The sequence below is a fragment of the Magnolia sinica genome, chromosome 1 (assembly GCF_029962835.1).
Source record: "Magnolia sinica isolate HGM2019 chromosome 1, MsV1, whole genome shotgun sequence".
NCBI lineage: Eukaryota > Viridiplantae > Streptophyta > Magnoliopsida > Magnoliales > Magnoliaceae > Magnolia > Magnolia sinica.
In genome coordinates, this window is record NC_080573.1 from 69,625,135 (window position 1) to 69,645,126 (window position 19,992).

Here is a 19,992-nt window from a genome sequence, read left to right on the forward strand (position 1 = left end):
TGATCTTAGAGCTCAAAGGGCATTTATCTACTGGAGGCAGATCCTTAAAGGTGCCTTGGTGGCTCATGAGTGTCTTGACTTCAGATATAGAGTCTGCAAATAAGTGATTTCTTCAGATATAGAGTGTGCAAATAAGTGATTTCTTCAGATATAGAGTGTGCAAATAAGTGATTTTCTGCAAATTGGACATGGAAAAAGCCAATGATCATGTGGATTGGAAGTTCCTGGATTACATGTTAAGGTGGATGGGGTTTGGTCACAGAAGGAGGTTATGAATGATGGAATGCAAGGAGTCAGTTCATTACTCGGTGATTATAAATGGGTCTCCCAAGTGATTTTTTAGAGGCATTAGGGTGCTTCGGCAAGAGGACCCTCTTTCCCCTTTTCTTTGTGGTGATTGTTGAAGCATTTAAGCATGATGATGAATACGGCTAGAGCTAGAGCAACAAACCTTATTGAGGGGGCTTTAAAGTTGAAAATGCAAAATTTCAGATTTTGCACCTACAATTTGCTGATGACATGATTATCTTCTATGATGCAAATGAAACGCAAGTCAGGAATTCGAGACTAGTAGTGCTTATATGTTTTGAAGCGGTGTTAGGAAAATCTGAGACTATTGCAAGACAGGAATCAGGCCAAAAACTCAATCTCCAAAAGAGTGAGATTATAGGTATCCTCTGGAGAAGGAAGAGGTTGATACCTATGCTCTATCTTTTTGATGTAGAGCTAGAATGATGCTTGGAACATACCTCGGCCTTCTGCTTTGTAACAGCAAGCCATCTAAAGATGTAAAATCTTCGGTGTGGAAAGGTGATGTCTACCTTTGGGGGGAAGTATCACCCTAATCAAATTGGCTCTCTCCAATATGCCCTTGTATTTTGTCACTTTTCCTATGCTCTATCCTTTTGATGTAGAGCTAGAATGATGCTTGGAACATACCTCGGCCTTCTGCTTTGTAACAGCAAGCCATCTAAAGATGTAAAATCTTCGGTGTGGAAAGGTGATGTCTACCTTTGGGGGGAAGTATCACCCTAATCAAATTGGCTCTCTCCAATATGCCCTTGTATTTTGTCACTTTTCCATGCCCGGTGTCAATTTTGGGGAAGACAGACTTTTTTGGAGAGGGATGAAGAATCTTCATAAATTTCATCTTGTTGAATGGAAGGAAACTCGTTTGAAGGTGGTGGAGTAGGTATCAAGTCGCTAAAGGTTATGAATATGGCACTCTTGGGCAAGTGGCTATGGAGATTGGGTGTGGAACTGGATCATTTTTGCTCTCGCATTATTTCATGCAAATATGGTGCTTGGAATGGGGGCTGGTTTACTAAGGCCTCTTCATATCGGGCACATGGTGCCTGATAGGTTATATTCAGAATTGAGGAAGCAATTCCACAAAACGTTGATTATCTCTTAGGAGATGGTTTGAGAATTAGATTTTGGAAGGATTATTGGTATGGAGATTGGGCCCTTAAACTAGCCATTTCACTGTTATTCTGGGTGGTGAAAGATGATAGTTAATGAATGATCAAGTCTCCTGCAATAGCATCTCAGTGGTATGGAATATACAGCTGAGTAGAGATTTGCTTGATGGTGAATTGGAGAAAATAAGTTTACTTAAGCTTCTTCACGAACAACATCCGGAGTTCCACAAATTTACATTAAAAAAATCAAGAAAGATGCTAGGAAAGCTTTGTGACGAGTATGTTTGGACACCTCACTCAAAATGTGTTTGACAGGCAGCACTTTTCAATGACATCACAAAGACACTTCATCTGTACAGCTCTGAAAGTGCCATGTCATGTCCAGGACTCCCCGAGTGTCCCCCAATGTTGGCATGGCAAAACCCAGAAAGTGGCAGTGTCCAGGAAACACTGGATAGGATTTGTTTGGTCTGTTGTGTTTAAGCATATTGTACTCTTTGAGTATGAGTTTATTAAATACTGGCTCTGTTCCTTACGAGATGTTTTTTTTGTCATGTATTTGTTTGAGTGGTCTACATATTCCACATTCATGTGTGTGCCTGCCATGTGGCACGTGTGGGATTTCCAAGCCATTCAACGGGTGGTGCTGACTGTATGATAGATGGCCTGACCCAAAGATCAGGCCTCTCCACTGAGCCATCAGACAGCTACAATGCGAAAGAACTGGATAGATAAGAAGATGGGCCAACTGTCTGCAGTCGATTTACCTGCATGTCGCACCTGATGAGTGGAGTAACCTGATTTTTGGGCCAAGCCATCAACATGGTGGGCCCCTTTGTTGCAAAGTTTGGATAAATCCTCACGCATGCTAGGCGGATTTGTCCATTGGTGCGTCTATGCATGCAAGAATGGGACTAACCTCTCTGATAATAATCATAAGATTCAGGAATGAACACATTAGATACAGAGAACACAAAAATCTGAAGAAACTTTCCATTTCTAAATCTTACTTGGAATGATTATTTGAAATTGGTAACTATTGCAGGCAGCATCTTTGAGGAAAAATTACTTTTTTTTTAAAAAACCGAAGATTTGGGTTTTAGTTTTGAAAAAGCTAGTAGTCAGTGAGATTTTGCAGGCGTTTATTCTGGCAAAAACAGAGATGCTACTGCTCCTGCCCATGGTTCTGAATATCGGTATCGGAGGCACGTATTTGCCTGGTTGGGAAAAAGATAACGATACAGCTGTTGCGCATTAGTATCTACCCTGTACCAATCGAAAATTTTTAAGCCAAAGAATTAAGGAAAATATCAGATGAAAGGGAAAAATTAGATATGCAAGATTCTTCTTCTTCTTCTTCTTCTTCTTCTTCTCTCTCTCTCTCTCTCTCTCTCTCTCTCTCTGTTTTTTTCCTTTTTTTTTTCCTTTTTTTTTTTGGCATTTGACATGTGTATAATAATATATCCCATTCTTTGATAAGAATTCTGTTGGTTGGCTTGACCTGTTGAAAGTCAACCAAAAGAGCCCTAGTTGAACCCAAATCAAGCATGATTTGGGGAACAAGGGCCCAGTGCATTTAAATACAACAATAGAAGATGAAAACATAAAAAAGAAAACATGATGGTTTACCATTTTTTTTCCCTGCTAATTTTCGTATAATGGTCCATTCTGCTTCAATTCCTTGAATCCCACTCAAATCTTTTGTTTTGATTCCCAAAATAGGCTTAGATCTTGTCTAAAATGACTATCTAAGCTTCCTCCATGGTTGAAAAAAAAAATAGATGAGGAAAAATGAGAGAAATATAGAAAATTCAAATATTGGGCCTTTATGGTTGTACTAGGTCCATGCTGGTGCCGATATGCAGTTTTTTTTTTTTGGATTGGGCTGGTTCGGCCTCATATTGTGTGTTCTATCAAGACAATACCAATTTTCAAAACCATATTCATCCCTCGTAGAAAATAGAAATTTACAGTTTCTACTCCGCAGATTGAGTTTAATGGGGGCTTATGTTTGTTGATCCCGATTGGTCTGCTTGGGCCTGCCGTGGATGGGGGCCCCTATAAATTTCCATGACAAGATGATTCTAACCACTCTGGTGTAATTTTCATTGAATGTGGACCATTACTTTGTTGTATTCTCCACTATCTATTTGTATGTCTAGTATATTCTGACGGGAGATTTTTGGGTCACCCCCCATATTCAATAGTAATCATTAGATGAACTCTCAGGCCCATTGAAAATGGGCTCCAAATTACATGTAAGAAGCCCTTGGAAGCAGCAAACTTTACACACCTGTAATTCCCATTTTTCTAGTTCTTTTGCAATTAATGCTTTTACCTTGTTGACTTGCAATTATCATATCATTAAAAAAAGAAAAAAAAATGGAAAAATTACAATGATCAAAGCTTGTTTTGCAGACGCACGAGGTTTGCTATTGTGCCTGCTTTCTTTTTAGCAGGCAAGAAGCTGATTTGTAATGATGGCAACTTTTGCGAAGCCAGAGAATGCTCTGAAGCGTGCTGAAGGTTAGTGACTTCCTATTATTTTCTTGTTCCGTTCATGCAAAATTAAAAATGCTTGGTTAGCTGATAGTTCTTGAAATTCCAGTTTTGTTCGTGTGGGTTAGCTACATGGACTTTTTTGTGGACTGTATTTTTCATTCCTTCTAGTTTCTCAAATTTGTAGGTGCTGCTTCAGATTGCTTGTTGTTGTGTTGGTACTTTTGGGTTCTCTTGGTTTAGTGGAAAACTTTAACCCACTTGTTGTCTTCTCTATGCTTTCTGGCCTGTTTGTTTTCACAATATCTGATCATTCCTGATGGACCATGTGAGTTGGGCATGTATTGCTGACCCCGTCTAGGTTGTGGGTATTTTGTTGAAGTGGCAGTATCTATGGTTACAATTTCATTCGAGTGTTCTTGAATGTTCTTAGTGACTGTACGACTGTGGCTATCTGAAACTGACAACAGATTTCTACTAGATGTAGATTATCTTATTTCTGTTTCATTTGCATTGGCAGACTTTTGGTGGATAGAGGTGGCCTAAGCCTTGTCCTTGTCCAGCCTTCTTATGGCCTGGTTTGGGGTGGTTGTTTGGGCCCATGGATAAGGCTAGGGCCTGGAGTTCTGAGCAGATTGCTAATGATGGATTCTGGTCTAGCATGCTTAGCCTCATGCCTGGCTGGTCTGGGAAGTTATATCTATTGCCATTAGTAGTATATGATTATAAAGTTCTCACCCATCATATGAAGTACTTGGGCTATGTGGATTGGAGATGGATTTGGGCTGCACACAAGCATGGATTCATGCTGGATTGGAGCTTGGTTTGGGCTCAGGTCCGGCTTGATTTCCATGGACTGTCTTGGGCGGGTCTTGGGTGTCCTTTCCCTACGACAGGATGGAATGGTCCCTGTTTTCTAGTTCTTGGCAGGCTTGGGCTAGATTCAGGCCTGGATCCTGATCCCTTGTGCTGGACATGGACAATCCCTGCCTGGCTCAGCCATACGATTTGCAACCCATGGTGATATTTTGCACTTGATCTGTTGTGCCTATGAAGGAAAGTATCTATTTTGTTTCTCTGTGCTGTTTTTCCTTTTTAATGTTTCAGTCCTTTCCAATTTCAAATGTTGAAAGGAACCAACCTCAAATACTTGGGATAAGGCTTAGATGAGGACGAGGATGATGATGATGATGAAATGTTGAAAGTAAAAAATCTCAATTTCGTGGTCGTTGGATCTTGATCTCCTTCTTTGTTGTGGGGATGCAATTGAAATAGATGAATGCGTTTTTGTTGACATCTTAATGACTTTAGTTCATCTAATGGGTTTTTACTGCTATATTATACGACATAATTGCTTCACATGGAATGTGGTAGCCTGTTTTGCTGTTATTTTGGACCCATTTCTAATTTTACTTTGCATGATTGCAGAACTGATCAATGTTGGTCAAAAGCAAGCTGCATTGCAAGCACTTCATGACCTGATTACTTCAAAGAGGTACAGGGCATGGCAGAAGACCCTGGAAAGGATCATGTTCAAGTATGTAGAACTGTGTGTGGACATGCGAAGGGGCAGGTTTGCCAAGGATGGCCTGATTCAATATCGCATTGTATGCCAACAAGTAAATGTGAACTCTTTGGAGGAAGTCATAAAGCATTTTATGCAGCTGTCGACTGAGAGAGCAGAGCAGGCTCGAAGCCAGGCACAGGCCTTGGAAGATGCTTTAGATGTCGATGATTTGGAAGCAGACAAAAGACCAGAAGACTTGATGCTAAGTTATGTAAGTGGTGAGAAAGGTCGAGATAGATCTGACCGAGAGCTTGTAACTCCATGGTTCAAATTTTTATGGGAGACGTATCGAACTGTTCTTGAAATTTTACGTAACAACTCAAAATTAGAAGCTTTATATGCGGTAAACGATTTTGTCCTTTCATGTTTAGACATAAGAGTAGGGGCTTGCATTTAATACAACTTTTTAGAGCCTGTATCGATTGGTTGCAAACTGGGGAAAATATTTAGTTTGCATAAATAAGATGTTTGTTGTTGCTTGGAAAGTGGAGGATGCCATAGCCAAGTGTTTTCCTTTCCTTTCCCATTTCAACAAGGGAGTAAAACCTTTTCTTCAAAATGTTAAATGGAGGAAAGAGAATTTTTCTCTAATGTAATGTTTTAAATGACAAGTTTGGAGGGAAAAGAGATTTCCCTTTGTAATATTGCAATCCAAACACTTTCAAATGCAAGGTCAAAGCAGTTTGGAGGACTTAGCAAAACAAACAAGTGCAAAGGGTTTGTTTCTGCTAGTGCTGATGTCCGTTTGCATTTCGCTTTTGTCATGGCCTTGCATTCCCTTAGTTTGCACCCAATCCAGACAGGCCCTTACAGTTGAATCTCTTGATTTTGTTCCTCAAGCTTTTTGAATTTTGCATCAACTTACAATCGATGTGATTACTTTGGTCATGTTTGGAAGATGCCAGAAATGAGTTCGTCTCATCTTACTTAACAATTACTTGTATTAGAGTTCCTGATCCCTAATACATTATGAGTTCTCTAATACATAATTACTCTTAACTAAAATAAGATCAACTCATTCTTAGGTGTCTACCAAACAGGGCCTTAGGTTGAGGTTGGCAGCCTATAGTCCATAATGTTTTACTTGTGTTTGCATGGCTCATTTTGCCCCTTAAATAAGCTGTCTTTCTTTATCAAGCCTTGATTTCTTGTTTAGGGAGCTTTTTTATATGAAACTGTTGTTGCATGTGTAAGCCACATTTAAATGTCAGTTGGTAAAGAGCAGAGTTCTTGAAGACATCTAAATGACTGTATCACTGTCACTGACTTATTGTCAGTGTTGCATTGAAACTTTTTCAGGCATTTTATCGAAATTGAAAACAGGTTGTGGTAAAGAGCCTACCCAAAACCCAATAAAGAGGCCTCGTATCTGATAACAAAAAAAGAAAAGAAAAGAAAAGAAAAAAGATCCTCATATCTGATTGGGTTTAAGTTGAGTCTCACATCTGAAATTTCTACCTGGCTCTTGCTATTCAATCTCATTCCAATTTGATCAAGAAAAAGATTCTGTTAATTTTTTAACTTGCTTGTTCCAACCTTCTTACCTATTCCATTGAATTTTCCCTCTGGAACATGTTAAGAGGCTTAGCCGAACACAACACTTACTCCTTGGAATCGGAATTCTTGGCTTTGAATGTTAATGTGACCTGGTCGAGTCTTCTCATTCAGGAGGAATTATGATTTAGTTCTCTCGACAACTATGATGTGCCTAATGAGAAAAAAGAAAAAGAAAAGAAAAGAAAAGAAGAAGCCACCACTACCACCATAGCATTGTCTCAGCTACTTGGGTTTGGCGTTGAATCCTGTTTTGCCAATTATCCTAAGGCCCATCCTTGCTAATTGACGACCTTCATATAACCTCACCTCACATCGATTCAAGTCCATTTTAAGTCTCTCTCATCCTCTTTTAAGGCCTTTCAACCCTAATCAGTGTTATCTCTCTAAAGGAGCCATCTTTGGTCATTCCACAAAATTGTGGCACGTTACTTCTAGGGAACATCTTATCTTGATCAAGATTTGAAACAGTACTCTTGTGAAAAATCAGCTACAATCCATATACATATTTTTTTGGCAGTAGAAGCTTTTTAGTCACTCTTGCAGGTTATGAAACTTGCATTAAATCAAACTTCTTGTTTATTCTGTTATAACTTCTGAATTTGATAAATTTTAATTCATCAAGAAGAAAAGGATGTTAGGCTGGCTCCTCAGATAGCGGATTTGTTTTCACATGCTATAATCTTAAAATTAACTGCTATTCTATGGGTAAAATTATGAACAACTTATCATTCTAAGTATGCTTTCATGTGTTAGATGACGGCACACCGGGCCTTCCAGTTCTGCAAGCAATACAAACGGACGACGGAATTTCGTAGGCTCTGTGAAATTATCCGAAACCACTTGGCTAATCTTAACAAATACAGAGACCAAAGGGATAGACCTGACTTGTCATTGCCAGAAAGTTTGCAGCTGTACTTAGATACCAGATTTGAGCAGCTTAAGATTGCAACAGAGCTTGAACTCTGGCAGGTTTGCAAAGTTCTAAGATTCACATGTATATGCTTGTCATTGTGCAAGCTACTGTTTCTTATTACATTTCCTTCTGGTGTTGTGTAGGAGGCTTTTCGTTCTGTTGAAGATGTTCATGGGTTGATGTGCATGGTTAAGAAAACCCCCAAACCCTCCTTGATGGTTATTTATTATGCTAAGTTAACAGAGATATTCTGGGTTTCTGATAGTCACTTATATCATGCCTATGCCTGGTTCAAGCTTTTTACCCTTCAAAAAAGCTACAATAAGAATTTAAGCCAGAAGGATTTGCAATTGATAGCATCATCTGTTTTATTGGCTGCCCTTTCTGTGACACCATACGATCACAAGCATGGTGCATCCCATTTGGAGCTTGAAAATGAGAAAGAGCGGAATTTAAGGATGGCTAGTCTTATAGGATTTAGTCTTGACCCCAAACGAGACAGTAGAGAAGTGGTAATGTGATTTTATTTGCTTTACACACACACACACACACACACACACACACACAGGTGGTCTGCTACTCGTCCATTCAGTTCACACCATCTGACGTTGGGGTTCTCTTTTTTCAGCTTTCACGACCATCACTCCTCTCAGAATTGGTAAGATTTCAAATTGTTTTAATATCATTTTTAGTTCTTCTTCTCAGCTCCTGCATTGCTTTGTTTGATAACAGCCTGTGTGTGAGTGTCTGAAATATACAAATCTTTAGATGTGGTTGATGCAAATTTTTTGGCTAAAATTATGCTTAATAGATCGTATAGTTGGTTCACTACATATGTCATCTTCCCCCCATCCCCACTTAGCCTGATGTGATTGATCCGTTGTGTGGGGAAGATTTGTTTGATGTATCTGAGCCATGGGATTTGTCCCCTTAGAAATCTGAAAGGAGAGGCTTGATGTTTTGCAAGTATAATCCTACTGTTAATTGTTATTAGGGGCTGGTTTGACCAGATCTGAATTTGGATCTTCTCTGATTGCATCTTTGTTGTCTGCAAAGGAATTCCTCAAAATATTATATTTGGAGATATTTGAAGGCCTTCAATCTTTATACAGATTTCACTAAAAAATAAAATAAAATAAAATAAAAAAAATACAGATTTTGCTATCCGGTGTTTATTCCGCAATACCCCTAAAGTTTTTTTAGCAAGTGATAAATTACGATGGTGATTATTTAACCATGAATAAGATATATTCTCGTTGTCAGCAATCTCTACTGAGAAGTGTCTGTTTCTTGCAGGCCTCCAAAGGTGTATTGACATGTGTCTCGCAAGAAGTAAAAGACCTATTCCATCTTTTAGAACACGAATTCCTCCCATTAGATCTTGCATCGAAAGTTCAGCCATTGTTGGCCAAGATCTCTAAGCTTGGTGGCAAGCTTTCTTCTATTTCTGTTCCTGAAGTGCAACTATCACAGTATGTTCCTGCTCTGGAGAAGCTTGCTACCTTGAGAGTGCTACAGCAGGTTCGTGGAACTATGTCTCAGTTCAAGCCTTTTTGCTGTTATTACATGCTTGCTGAGAAGTTATTTTGTACTTATCCAGGTTTCACAGGTTTATCAAACCATGAAAATCAAGGTGATATCAAGGATGATTCCCTTTTTTGATTTCTCAGTTGTGGAGAAAATTTCAGTGGATGCGGTTAAATATAATTTTGTTTCTATGAAAGTTGACCACTTGAAGGGCGCTGTTCTCTTTGGTAGTATGGTAAGTTCACCTGCAAACAAACGTGCATCAATGATTATGTGACTGACTGGTTGAACATGAATGTAAGAACACCTAAGATGAATTGTATGTTGCCTTTCCCATAAAATCTGCTGTTTCTAGCCGACTGATGTTGTCTCTATTTTCAGGATCTAGAATCCGACAGGCTCAGGGATCATCTGACCATTTTTGCAGAATCTTTGAATAAAGCCAGAAACATGATTTATCCTCCAGTGCAAGCTCGGCTTGGAACCGATACCTTGGCTGTCTTAGCAGACACTGTTGATAGGGAACACAAGAGACTTCTTGCCCGGAAGTCAATCATTGAGAGACGCAAGGAAGAACAAGAACGACAGATGCTGGAAATGGTAATCATCTGACAGTTGCTGCTCTGTCTGAACAGATGGACTTTGATGAATCAATTATTTTGGTTCCCAACTTGGTCAGCTCTGGGTGACACCGTAGATACTGACAGAATTTGGACTAATTGCGCTTAGTTGGTCTGAAAATCCAATATACATGATACTTGGTTGATACAGATTTAGTCTTACTGCATGTATCACCTATCTGGACAAGTCCTATGGGACTTTCCCAGTCAAAAAGAACCTGTCTGAATTTGGCCGAGTCTCTGCCTGTTCTTTTGAGTTGGGCCCTAGGATCATCTTGTTGGTGGTCGATACAAACAGTTGATGGTACCAAATGGTTTTTAAACCATGCTTGAATGTCTATTTTCCTCTTATAAAGTACACATCAACAATATGTTCTCTTTTTCCTAAAGGAACGCGAAGAAGAGACAAAGAGATTAAAACTACAAAAAATTACTGAGGAGGCAGAACGAAAGAGACTGGCTTCTGAGTATACCAGAAGGGAAGAGCAGAGGATACGCAGAGAGATAGAGGAGAGGGAACTTGAAGAGGCCCAAGCTCTACTTCAGGAAGCCGAGAAGGGTCGTAAGAAGAAGGGAAAGAAGCCAGTCATTGAGGGGGTAAGTTCTATATATTTGCTTCATTTTCAGGCTTACTCAGTATATTCCCATATAATAGATTAAGTTGAACTGGTTGAATGAACTAGGGGTCCATGCTTGTTATTTGCTTATATTTAAGTTATATCTAACTTATCTTTCTTTTTTTCTTTTTATTTTTTTAAAGACAGAGAGGAAAATTTCCATCTGAGTATATTACTAGTTGTGATTTGTTGTTGGCGGTAAAGTAGAAATTGGTATTTTCTTGAGTGCATCATATGAATAGATGGAACCAGTGGACATGTTTTGCCATGTTTTTGTTGCAACTCTGTGTCTAATTAATGCAAGTTTGTAAAATTTTTGGATTTTTTGTTTTGCAGGAAAAAGTGACGAAGCAGACCTTGATTGAGTTGGCATTGAGTGAACAACTCAGAGAGCGCCAGGAAATGGAAAAGAAATTGCAAAAACTAGCCAAAACAATGGATTATATGGAAAGAGCCAAAAGAGAAGAGGAGGCATCTTTGATTGCAGCCGCATTTCAACAACGTCTGGTGGAAGAAAAGATACTCCATGAACGTGAACAGCTGGTTTGCTTCAAATCTTTCCTGGTTGAATTCAGTTCTTTAGGGTGCCTTTTGAAGCTGGTGCTTTAGCAGGGGTTTGGCTGTGCTCTTCTCAAATTGCTAAATGGGAACCCACTTGCAGTTTTGGGCGGAAAAATGTGGCAAATGGAATCATCTTAACATGGTGTCTGATCCCCAAAGTGCCCCAAACACATGAAAGATTGTCGCTGAATCCATCCCGATGTGCAAGTGATCCCAAATGGCACCTTTACTCGTAATCAATTTTCAGGCTATGTCAAATCTAATCCAGCCTTTTCTTTGATAATTTTTGCAGCAAGAAATTGAGCTCAGCAGGCAACATCATGCAGGCGACCTTCAAGAGAAAAATAGGCTGGCCCGGATGTTGGACAACAAGGTCTGTTCATTCTGCTTGTCAGAACCTCCGTGCCAAATCGATTTCTTTCCTTTTAAATTTTTTTAGTGTCTCAGATGATAGATTAATCATCTTTAATAGATGGTCCTTGTAATTTTTCACCTATAATTCATTTAATTGTTGTTTTTCTCTGGCCAATCTTTCTTTTTATTGCAGTATATATTGCAGAATAGAATCACCAGCCGACGAGAAGCAGAATATAACAGACTGAAGAAAGAGGGGGAGGACAGGATCAGGCAGCTTACAGTTATGCGGAGGCAGGAAAGGGAGAAGAAAAGGAAGCTGCTTCTCTTCATAAAATCAGAGGAGGAGCGGCTGACCAAGCTGCGTGAAGAGGAGGAAACCCAAAAGCGTGAAGGTATGTTCTTCTTTGATTTCAAAACCACTGCATGTTCCTGTTTTATCTTTTTTCTTCCATGGCAGATTGGGCAGCTCTGTTTTCTTTTTTATTTTTTATTTTTTATTTTCCAATTGGGTGAATTACCATTGTTCAAATACTCTTACTTGGAATCCTAGTAAATGTAAAGTGTTTTTAGACAATCAGTGAGCTTTTGAAAGCTAATTATACACTTGAGCTCCCCTGTGGGCTACAATGGAACTCCTGGAACACGTCAAGTAAGAGATCTGGAAGCTCATCCAGTGGGTGATGGGGAGATCAGAGGACGCACTCAAGTGTATCAGAGACGGATACGACCACCCACATCAGCGCAGCTTTTTTTGTGGATGAGAGACGAGTTCCAAATGGGGCCCGTCAGGCCATTTTGAAGACCCCACATGCATCAGGAAGACCCCACTTTGGGATGATGCACGTGGGCTGCTTAGGAGACTATATTAGTCATAGGATTTCAATTTCGTGTCGATCTTACCGTTGAATCTTGTTAATCAAGCCATCGGGCCACCATATCTTTTATATCTGGGCCCCTTGGACTTTGATCTTGCTTTCTTTATGGTTTTTGGTATTTTTAGGAGTTATTTGATGGTTGAGATTGATAATATATGTTTTAGTTTTCTTATTTTGGACGATGGACCACTTTACTTAAGTGGGTGGCATAGTTGTAATTATGCTGGATTTTAATTCCGAAGTTTTAATTATAAAAGCACGGAGAGGGTGGTTCCAACCCTAGAGGAGATTTGAGAAGAAAAAAGAAGAGAAACTCTCTTGTGTGAAGGAATTTTCCTGTTTTTTTTTTTTTTTAAATTTTCTAGGGTTTTTTTTTTTAAAATTTTCTAGGGTTTTTTTTTTTTTTGAAAAAACCCTCCATTCCAATTAAATTGTGGAAGGGTAGAAGCTTGTTTGGTGGTGGATTCCAAGGTACATCCTTCATCTTCTTCTTCTTCGTCGAAAGGTATTCTTCGTTTTACATCATTCCTCTCTCTTCTTTGAAAGGTATTCTTCTTCTCTTGTCCTCATTTCCCTTTCATTACGACCTTTTAAACCCTAGATCTTCATTTTTCTATTTTTTTCAATTTCTAAAAACCCTAATTCCAAAATCCCCAATTCCCATGAATCGTAATTCTACATATTTTAGATTTTCTCCTTCCTAACTCTAATCATAAGACCTACAAATCTGTCAATTGAGTGTGGATCGTGCCTATGCAAAATTAGAAGTTCTATCCTTCCATCGGTCGTAGTTTTAATTGATGTATGTGATTTCTTAGCATGCAGGCATGTGATTTAAGTTAAATGAGATTTATTTCCTATTGTTTACTCTTAATCAATTGGTAGGTCAGCATCTTTTGTTAATTGAATTAATTTATGGACTCATCTCCACGTTACATGCTAGCATTAAATCATGTATCCTGCATCAAATTTGGTATCAGAACCCATAGGTTTAGCATAGGATTTTTGTGTTGCACCTAGGTTAAGACTCACATCTAGGGTTAGTAGAGTATGCATTGCATATAGGATCATATTGCTGAATTTTTGTTGGAGTATCTTGTTGCTGAGTTTTCAGTACGCAGCCCCACTTATACCATTGCTGAAATTTCAACATAGTAATTTCAGGTTGTTACATTGCTGAGTTTTCAGTTTGTAATTTTCGAATTACACCCGTGCTGAATTTTCAGTTTGTACCCTTGGGTTACCGTCTTACTGAATTGTCAACATAAGATTTGAGGATAGTGACTTGCTGAATTTTGTAGTTAGTGTGTCTAGTGTGATCTCTAAGCTAGTACTATCATTGTCATCACATTGTCCTAGGACCTAGTGTTTTCTTTAGAGTGTCCTTGTGTATGCCCACTCATTCAGGACGTGGCTTTGGTCTACATCCCACTATGAATCTAGAGCAGATTGACGAGGCCCTTAACACTATCAACAACCGTCTGACGGCTATTGAAGCGTACAATAGGACCACCGCAACTTAATTGACCGTGATCAATGCACGTGTCAATCGGCTTGAAGCCTCCCTTCAGGCAAACCCCAACACTCGGGAAGATGTCCAATCACAAGTCAGGGATCAAGTTGAGATTGTGCCACTTGCAATTATTAGCCGCACCTTAAGCCAAATTGTAGAAAGTGGTGATTGACACAGGGATTCAATTTTCCACACTTATGCCAAGTGTGGTGGCAAAAACTGCAAGATGATCATTGATAGTGGCGGTTGCATCAATGCGGTATCTGCTCGCACCGTGGACCGCTTAGGTATGCTAGTCGTTCCTCACCCTCAGCCCTATCGAGTCTCATGGGTTGATGCATCTTTAATTCTGGTTTCTCAGCGTTGTCCTATTCCTATCCAGTTTTGTTTCTATACGGACACGTTGTGCCGTGTGATGTTTTGCCTATGGATATAGGCCACATCATTTTGGGCAGGCCTTGGTTGTATGACATGGACGCAACACTATTGTCTAATACGTGTTCGTTTCTGTACGGGGGCAAAAGGATTGTCTTGAAGTCTCTCCCACCCAAAAGCATTCCTAAAAAGGAAGACGTCAAGACATGTGGTCTTGAAGATGTGACGAAACTTCAGCTTGAGTCTCTTCCCATAGTTAATGCCAAAGAGTCTGAAAAAGAGACTAAAACTAATTTGACATTGTATGCCCACATGGCAAGTGAGGTCACACCTAAGGTTATTATGGAGATACCACTTGAGGTTACATCTGAGGTTAGTATAGAGTTACCATCTGAGGTGAGTCCGGTATTGGAGGAGTCCAGTGTTGTTATTCCAGGGGACATACCAGATAAGCTTATACCCGTGTGAGACATTCACCCATTGACTCTACCAAATATTCATCATGATCAAATGAGTCCTGGGGAGGACGTGGATTTGGAAAGACAAGTAGATGAGCCTAAGACCTCTATAGATTGCATACTCATGTCTGTGTTCCATAGGCCTTTAGAGTTTGCACATGCATCTACACAACATATACATGCCTTGCATGTGGAGATTAGAAAAAGAATCAATACAAGTAATGAAACATACAAAATGATTGCTGACTCACACCATAGGTTTAAAGAGTTTGTTATGGGTGATGAAGTCATGATTAAAATACGTCCAAAAAGGTTTCCACAGAGAACCATAAAAAAATTACAAGCCCGTAACGCTGGACCATATAAAATCTTGAAAAGACTGGGTTCGAATGCTTACTTGATAGATCTTCCATCTAACATGGGTATCAGTTTCACATTTAATGTGGAAGATCTTGTATCGTTTCATGGACATTCCCTTAACCCTCACATGAATTTTGATGATGATACCACTGATCTGTCCCAAAGCCCATGACCATTACCTGACCCCTCTTCCCAACCTTTACCATCCGCACCATCCATACCTATGAGAAGAGATGAGATGAAGGATATCTTAGATGAAGAAGCGGTTTCCACACGACATGGCGGTTACCAGGAGTACCTTGTCAAATGGAAGGGCAGACCAAAATCAGACAGTACGTGGATCACAGAGGCAACGCTTCAGCGACGAGACCTGGATCTCCTCGAGCATCACTGCAGCTTTATTTCGCTAGAGGCGAAATCTCCTCAGTTGAGGGGAATTGATGGGGACATCAGAGGACGCACTCGGGTGTAACAGAGATAGAGACGACCACTCATATTAGCGCAGCTTTCTTTGTGGATGATAGATGAGTTTCAGATGGGGGCCTGTTGGGCATTTTGAAGACCCCACATGTATTGGGCATGCATTAGGAAGACCCCACTTTGGGATGATGCATGTGGGCTGCTTAGGAGACTATTTTAATCATAGGATTTCTATTTCGTGTCGATCCGACCGTTGGATCTTGTCGATCAGGCTATCGGGCCATCAGATCTTTTAGATATGGGCCCCTTGGACTCTGATTTTGCTTTCTTTATGGTTTTTGGTATTTTTAAGAGTTATTTGATGGTTGAAATTGATAATATATATTTTAGTTTTCTTATTTTGGATGATGGGCCGCTTTACTTAAGTGAGTGGCATAGTTGTAATTATGCTGGATTTTAATTCTGAATTTTTAATTATAAATAGTGTTTTCAGTAGCGTGCGTAGCGTAGCGGTAGCGTACGCTACGTAGCGTAGTGTAGCAAAATCGCTACGTAGCATAGCAGGTAGCGTATATCCCCTGTAGCGTGCGTACGCTATGGCTTCGTAGCGTGTAGCGCAGGTAGCGTGCTCTACCTGTAATTTTGGGGAGAGCATCGTAAATGCCAAAAAATAAAATATAAAATATAAAAAAATTGTAAGAAGGTGATTTTGGTACCTATAGAAGAGGTATGCCTGATCGGAAGAAGAATTCGGTGGGCCTTGATCGACAACAGTTGAGTTTCGGTCTTCCGCAGGTACGAAAAAACCTCCCCTTTTTCTTTTTTTCTTCGAATGGATGAAAATTTTCAAAATCAACGAGAATTCCGGCGAATAATCTGCGATCTCTCGGGAATTTTGGTTCGATTCGGAGATTTGGGTTCGAAATGGAAACCCTCAGATTGGGATTTGGGTTCCAGATAGAAAAGGGAAACCCTATTCCCCTTTCGAAAATGGCATCGGACCATTTTTTTCAGGCGCGGATTAGCTACTGACAGGTTTAGTAGCTAGACTCGCTACTGAAGTGACGTCACCACGTTCCGTGGGCCCCACCATGATGTATGTTTTGTATCCACACCTTCCATCCATTTGTAGATATCATTTTAGGACAATATCCAAAGAATGAGTTAAATCCAAAGTTTCAGTGGACCCCAGCATAGAAAACAGTGGGGACGGTGACGCCCACCATTAAAAACTTCTGAAGGACACAAAAGTTTTAGATCAACTGATATTTGTATTTTCCCTTATTTCGTGTTTTTTGGAACATTTGAACTGGTTGGATTTCAAGTAAACATTATGGTGGGCCTTAGGATAGTTTCAACGGTGGGAATCACTTTCCCTACTGTTTTCAGTGGTGGGGTCCACTACAATTTTTTATTTGCCTCGTTCTTTGGTTCATGCCCTAAAATGATATCTCAAAATGGATGGACGGTGTGGATACAACACATACATCATAATGGGGCCCACGGAACTTGGTGACGTCACTTCAGTAGCCCACTCGCTACTCAACCTCTCAGTATCTAATCCGCGTCCTTTATTTTGGGGACGCTGCACATGTTATAGTCGTGAGTCGCAGCGCCATGGGCCCCATTATGATGTAACGTATTTTATCTGCTCCGTCCATCTATTTTGGACACTCATTTTATGGAATGAGCTAAAAAAATGAGTTAGATCCACATTTCAGGTGGACCGCACCATGGGAAACAATGTGATTGAACGTTTGCCATTAATTATTTTTTTTTTAAGGCCCATTGTTCCTTTTTTCTGAATTTTTTTTCGATGTGGAGACAAAAATAACTTGGTATTTTCATTTTTTCCTGATTTTTTCCCTTTTAAAATGCCGGTTACTGTCGGTTTTATGTTCTTTATACTTGTATTGTACTTAATGCTCTTAACTTTGGGATTTTTATTTTGAAGAATGTGATATTTATATATTTTGCTTTTTCTTACTATATAATATTTATCATATATATATATATATATAAAATTAAAAAAATAGAAGTATTGTGTAGCTTACGCTACACGCTACGCTATTTCGCTATACGCTACGGAGGGTTGAACGCTACGCAACATGCTACCGCTATTTAAAACACTGATTATAAAAGCATAGGGAGAGTGGAGTTCCAACCCTAGTGGAGATTTGAGAAGAAAAAAAGAAGAGAGAAGCTCTATTGTGTGAAGGAATTTTCTTATTTGTTTTCTAGTTTTTTTTTTTTTTTGAAAAAACCCTCCCTTCTAATTAAATTGTGGAAGGGTAGAAGTTTGTTTGGTGGTGGATTTCAAGGTACATCCTTCCTCTTCTTTTTCTTCGAAAGGTATTCTTCTTCTTACTTCTTTCCTTTCGAAGCCTCTCTCTTCTTCGAAAGGTATTCTTTTTATTCTCTTGTCTTCCTCTTTTCCCTTTCATTACAACCTTCTAAACCCTAAATCTTTAATTTCCTATTTTTTCCAATTTCTAAAAATCATAATTCTAAAATTCCCAATTCCCATGAAACCAAATTATCCATATTTCAGATTTTCCCCCTCCCAACTCTAATCATATGACCTACAAATCTATCCATTGAGCATGGAACGTGCCTATGCTAAATTAGAAGTTTTATCTTTCCATCGGTTCTAGTTTTAATTGATTTATGTGATTTCTTAACATGCGGGTATATGATTTAGGTTAAATTAGATTTTATTTCCCATTGTTTACTCTAGTCAATTGGTTAGTAATCATCTTTTGTTAATTGAATTACTTTATGGACTTTTTCATAATCTTCACATTGCATGCTAGCATTAAATCACGTGTCCTGCATAAGTGGGTCACACAATTTGTGGGCAATGGCCATGGAATGATTCATACCACTAGAGTGGAAGGGGTTCTAAAAATGGGTTTTAGTTGTTCATTGTCCATTTTTTAACCACTGAGCTTGTATAGCAGTGCTTGCCAGACAAGCTGGATCTTATATGCACGTGCCACACATCCATGAGAGCTAGTGCACAGTGAGTATCATGTTCTGTGGGACAAACCATGCCGTTGCCGCAAATATTAAAGAATTGACGTCTAATTAAACCGCACGATCATGAGTGATTTATATAAACAGGCCGTTGAAAGCTTGCTTGCAACCTTTCAAAAAAAAAAAAAACAAGGAAAAAGAAAGCATTCTTGCATATCTTTTCTTTTCGTCTTTATGTTTTGATTTCATCTTGGTGGGCGTTTGTTTATTTTTGGACTGCAGAGGCTGAAAGGCGCAAGAAAGAAGATGCCGAGCGGAAAGCGAAGCTGGATGAAATTGCTGAGAGGCAGAGGCAGAGGGAGAAGGAATTGGAAGAGAAGGAGAGATTGAGGAGAGAAGCTCTATTAGGAAGGCCCTCGGAACTGCTCATGCGGCCGACCGAGCAGGCCAATGGACCCCATCCATCAGAGCCTGTCGCTGCTAAAGCATCAGCAGCAACGCCCTCAACTGGAAAATATGTGCCCAGGTTCCGGCGGGAAAAGACTGAAAGCTCTGGTGCAGCCCCACCTTCAGAACCCGACCGTTGGAGTAGGCATGATGACCGCTCGGCTCAATCTGGTGACAGGTGGCGTGGTGATGAACACAGGACGGCGTTTTCTGGTGGCAGTGGTCCGAGATCCTCATCGTCCACATGGGGTTCATCTAGGAATCCTCCACGTGGATCTGAACGCTGAGGTCAGTCTGTTGAATCCGATATTTACATCCAGAGTGTTAAAAGAGAGGCAAGCGTTATGGGGAAGTAAAAAATTTTTGAAGAATTTTGTGGTCTTTTTGTGCGCATGTGTGCGTGTTGAACTGCAGGCATCCTTTTCTATTTATTTGAACATGAGATGTAGTCTACAGCTTGGAGGTATTTCAGTTGCAGAAGTACTCTATTTCTGAGCTTCTAAACGGAAGGTGTTTTGGTTGCAGCACGTAGAGATATTTGAGGGGCAATAACCACAAACATGGTAGCATTTGTATAGGTGGGGCGTATCCTTCGTTTAGCTGCTGATAGCTATCTGTCAAGTCCTTCCCATTCATAGAGAGAACATGGAATGATGGGTCACACTTGTGTAATGATGCTGACTTGAGGGGCCTTCCCTATTATTTTATGGATGCTGGGGCTTACTAGATGGATGGGTTGAAACTCACTGAATGATGAGTCACACTTCTCTAATGATGCTGACTGTGGGGAGCGTGACACAAGGCAAACTTCTGATCCAACTCCAGGTTCCTACTCGGCTCAGCAAGGTATAATAGCATTTATTCGTTTTGCTCACTATGACTACTTGCTGGGTCATATATAGAGAGTTCCACACCATTGATCAAGCCTT

The 19,992-nt window shown here is 39.8% G+C and overlaps 1 protein-coding gene and 1 long non-coding RNA gene across 3 annotated transcripts in view; both read left to right on the top strand.

Annotated features, from left to right (window-relative positions):
- Positions 1–19,551, top strand: part of LOC131250815 (eukaryotic translation initiation factor 3 subunit A) — a 30,403-nt gene extending 10,852 nt beyond the window's left edge. Inside the window, exons 2-14 of one of the 2 annotated variants that reach the window (XM_058251157.1) lie at positions 3,840–3,947; positions 5,349–5,830; positions 7,798–8,013; positions 8,101–8,469; positions 8,586–8,615; positions 9,254–9,478; positions 9,558–9,719; positions 9,866–10,084; positions 10,495–10,701; positions 11,058–11,264; positions 11,575–11,655; positions 11,830–12,031; positions 18,899–19,551. In XM_058251157.1, the coding sequence (XP_058107140.1) occupies positions 3,899–3,947; positions 5,349–5,830; positions 7,798–8,013; positions 8,101–8,469; positions 8,586–8,615; positions 9,254–9,478; positions 9,558–9,719; positions 9,866–10,084; positions 10,495–10,701; positions 11,058–11,264; positions 11,575–11,655; positions 11,830–12,031; positions 18,899–19,350 (2,901 nt within the window). In that variant the 5' untranslated portion in view covers positions 3,840–3,898 and the 3' untranslated portion in view covers positions 19,351–19,551. Of the gene's footprint in view, positions 1–3,839; positions 3,948–5,348; positions 5,831–7,797; positions 8,014–8,100; positions 8,470–8,585; positions 8,616–9,253; positions 9,479–9,557; positions 9,720–9,865; positions 10,085–10,494; positions 10,702–11,057; positions 11,265–11,574; positions 11,656–11,829; positions 12,032–18,898 lie in introns of those variants that run through there. The other variant, XM_058251165.1, reaches the window with a different exon arrangement.
- LOC131250829 (uncharacterized) lies at positions 13,444–17,857 on the top strand. The gene is made up of 2 exons (XR_009173472.1): positions 13,444–16,123; positions 17,783–17,857. It is a non-coding gene; the product is annotated as an uncharacterized LOC131250829 (long non-coding RNA).
- Positions 19,552–19,992: the final 441 nt, after the last annotated feature.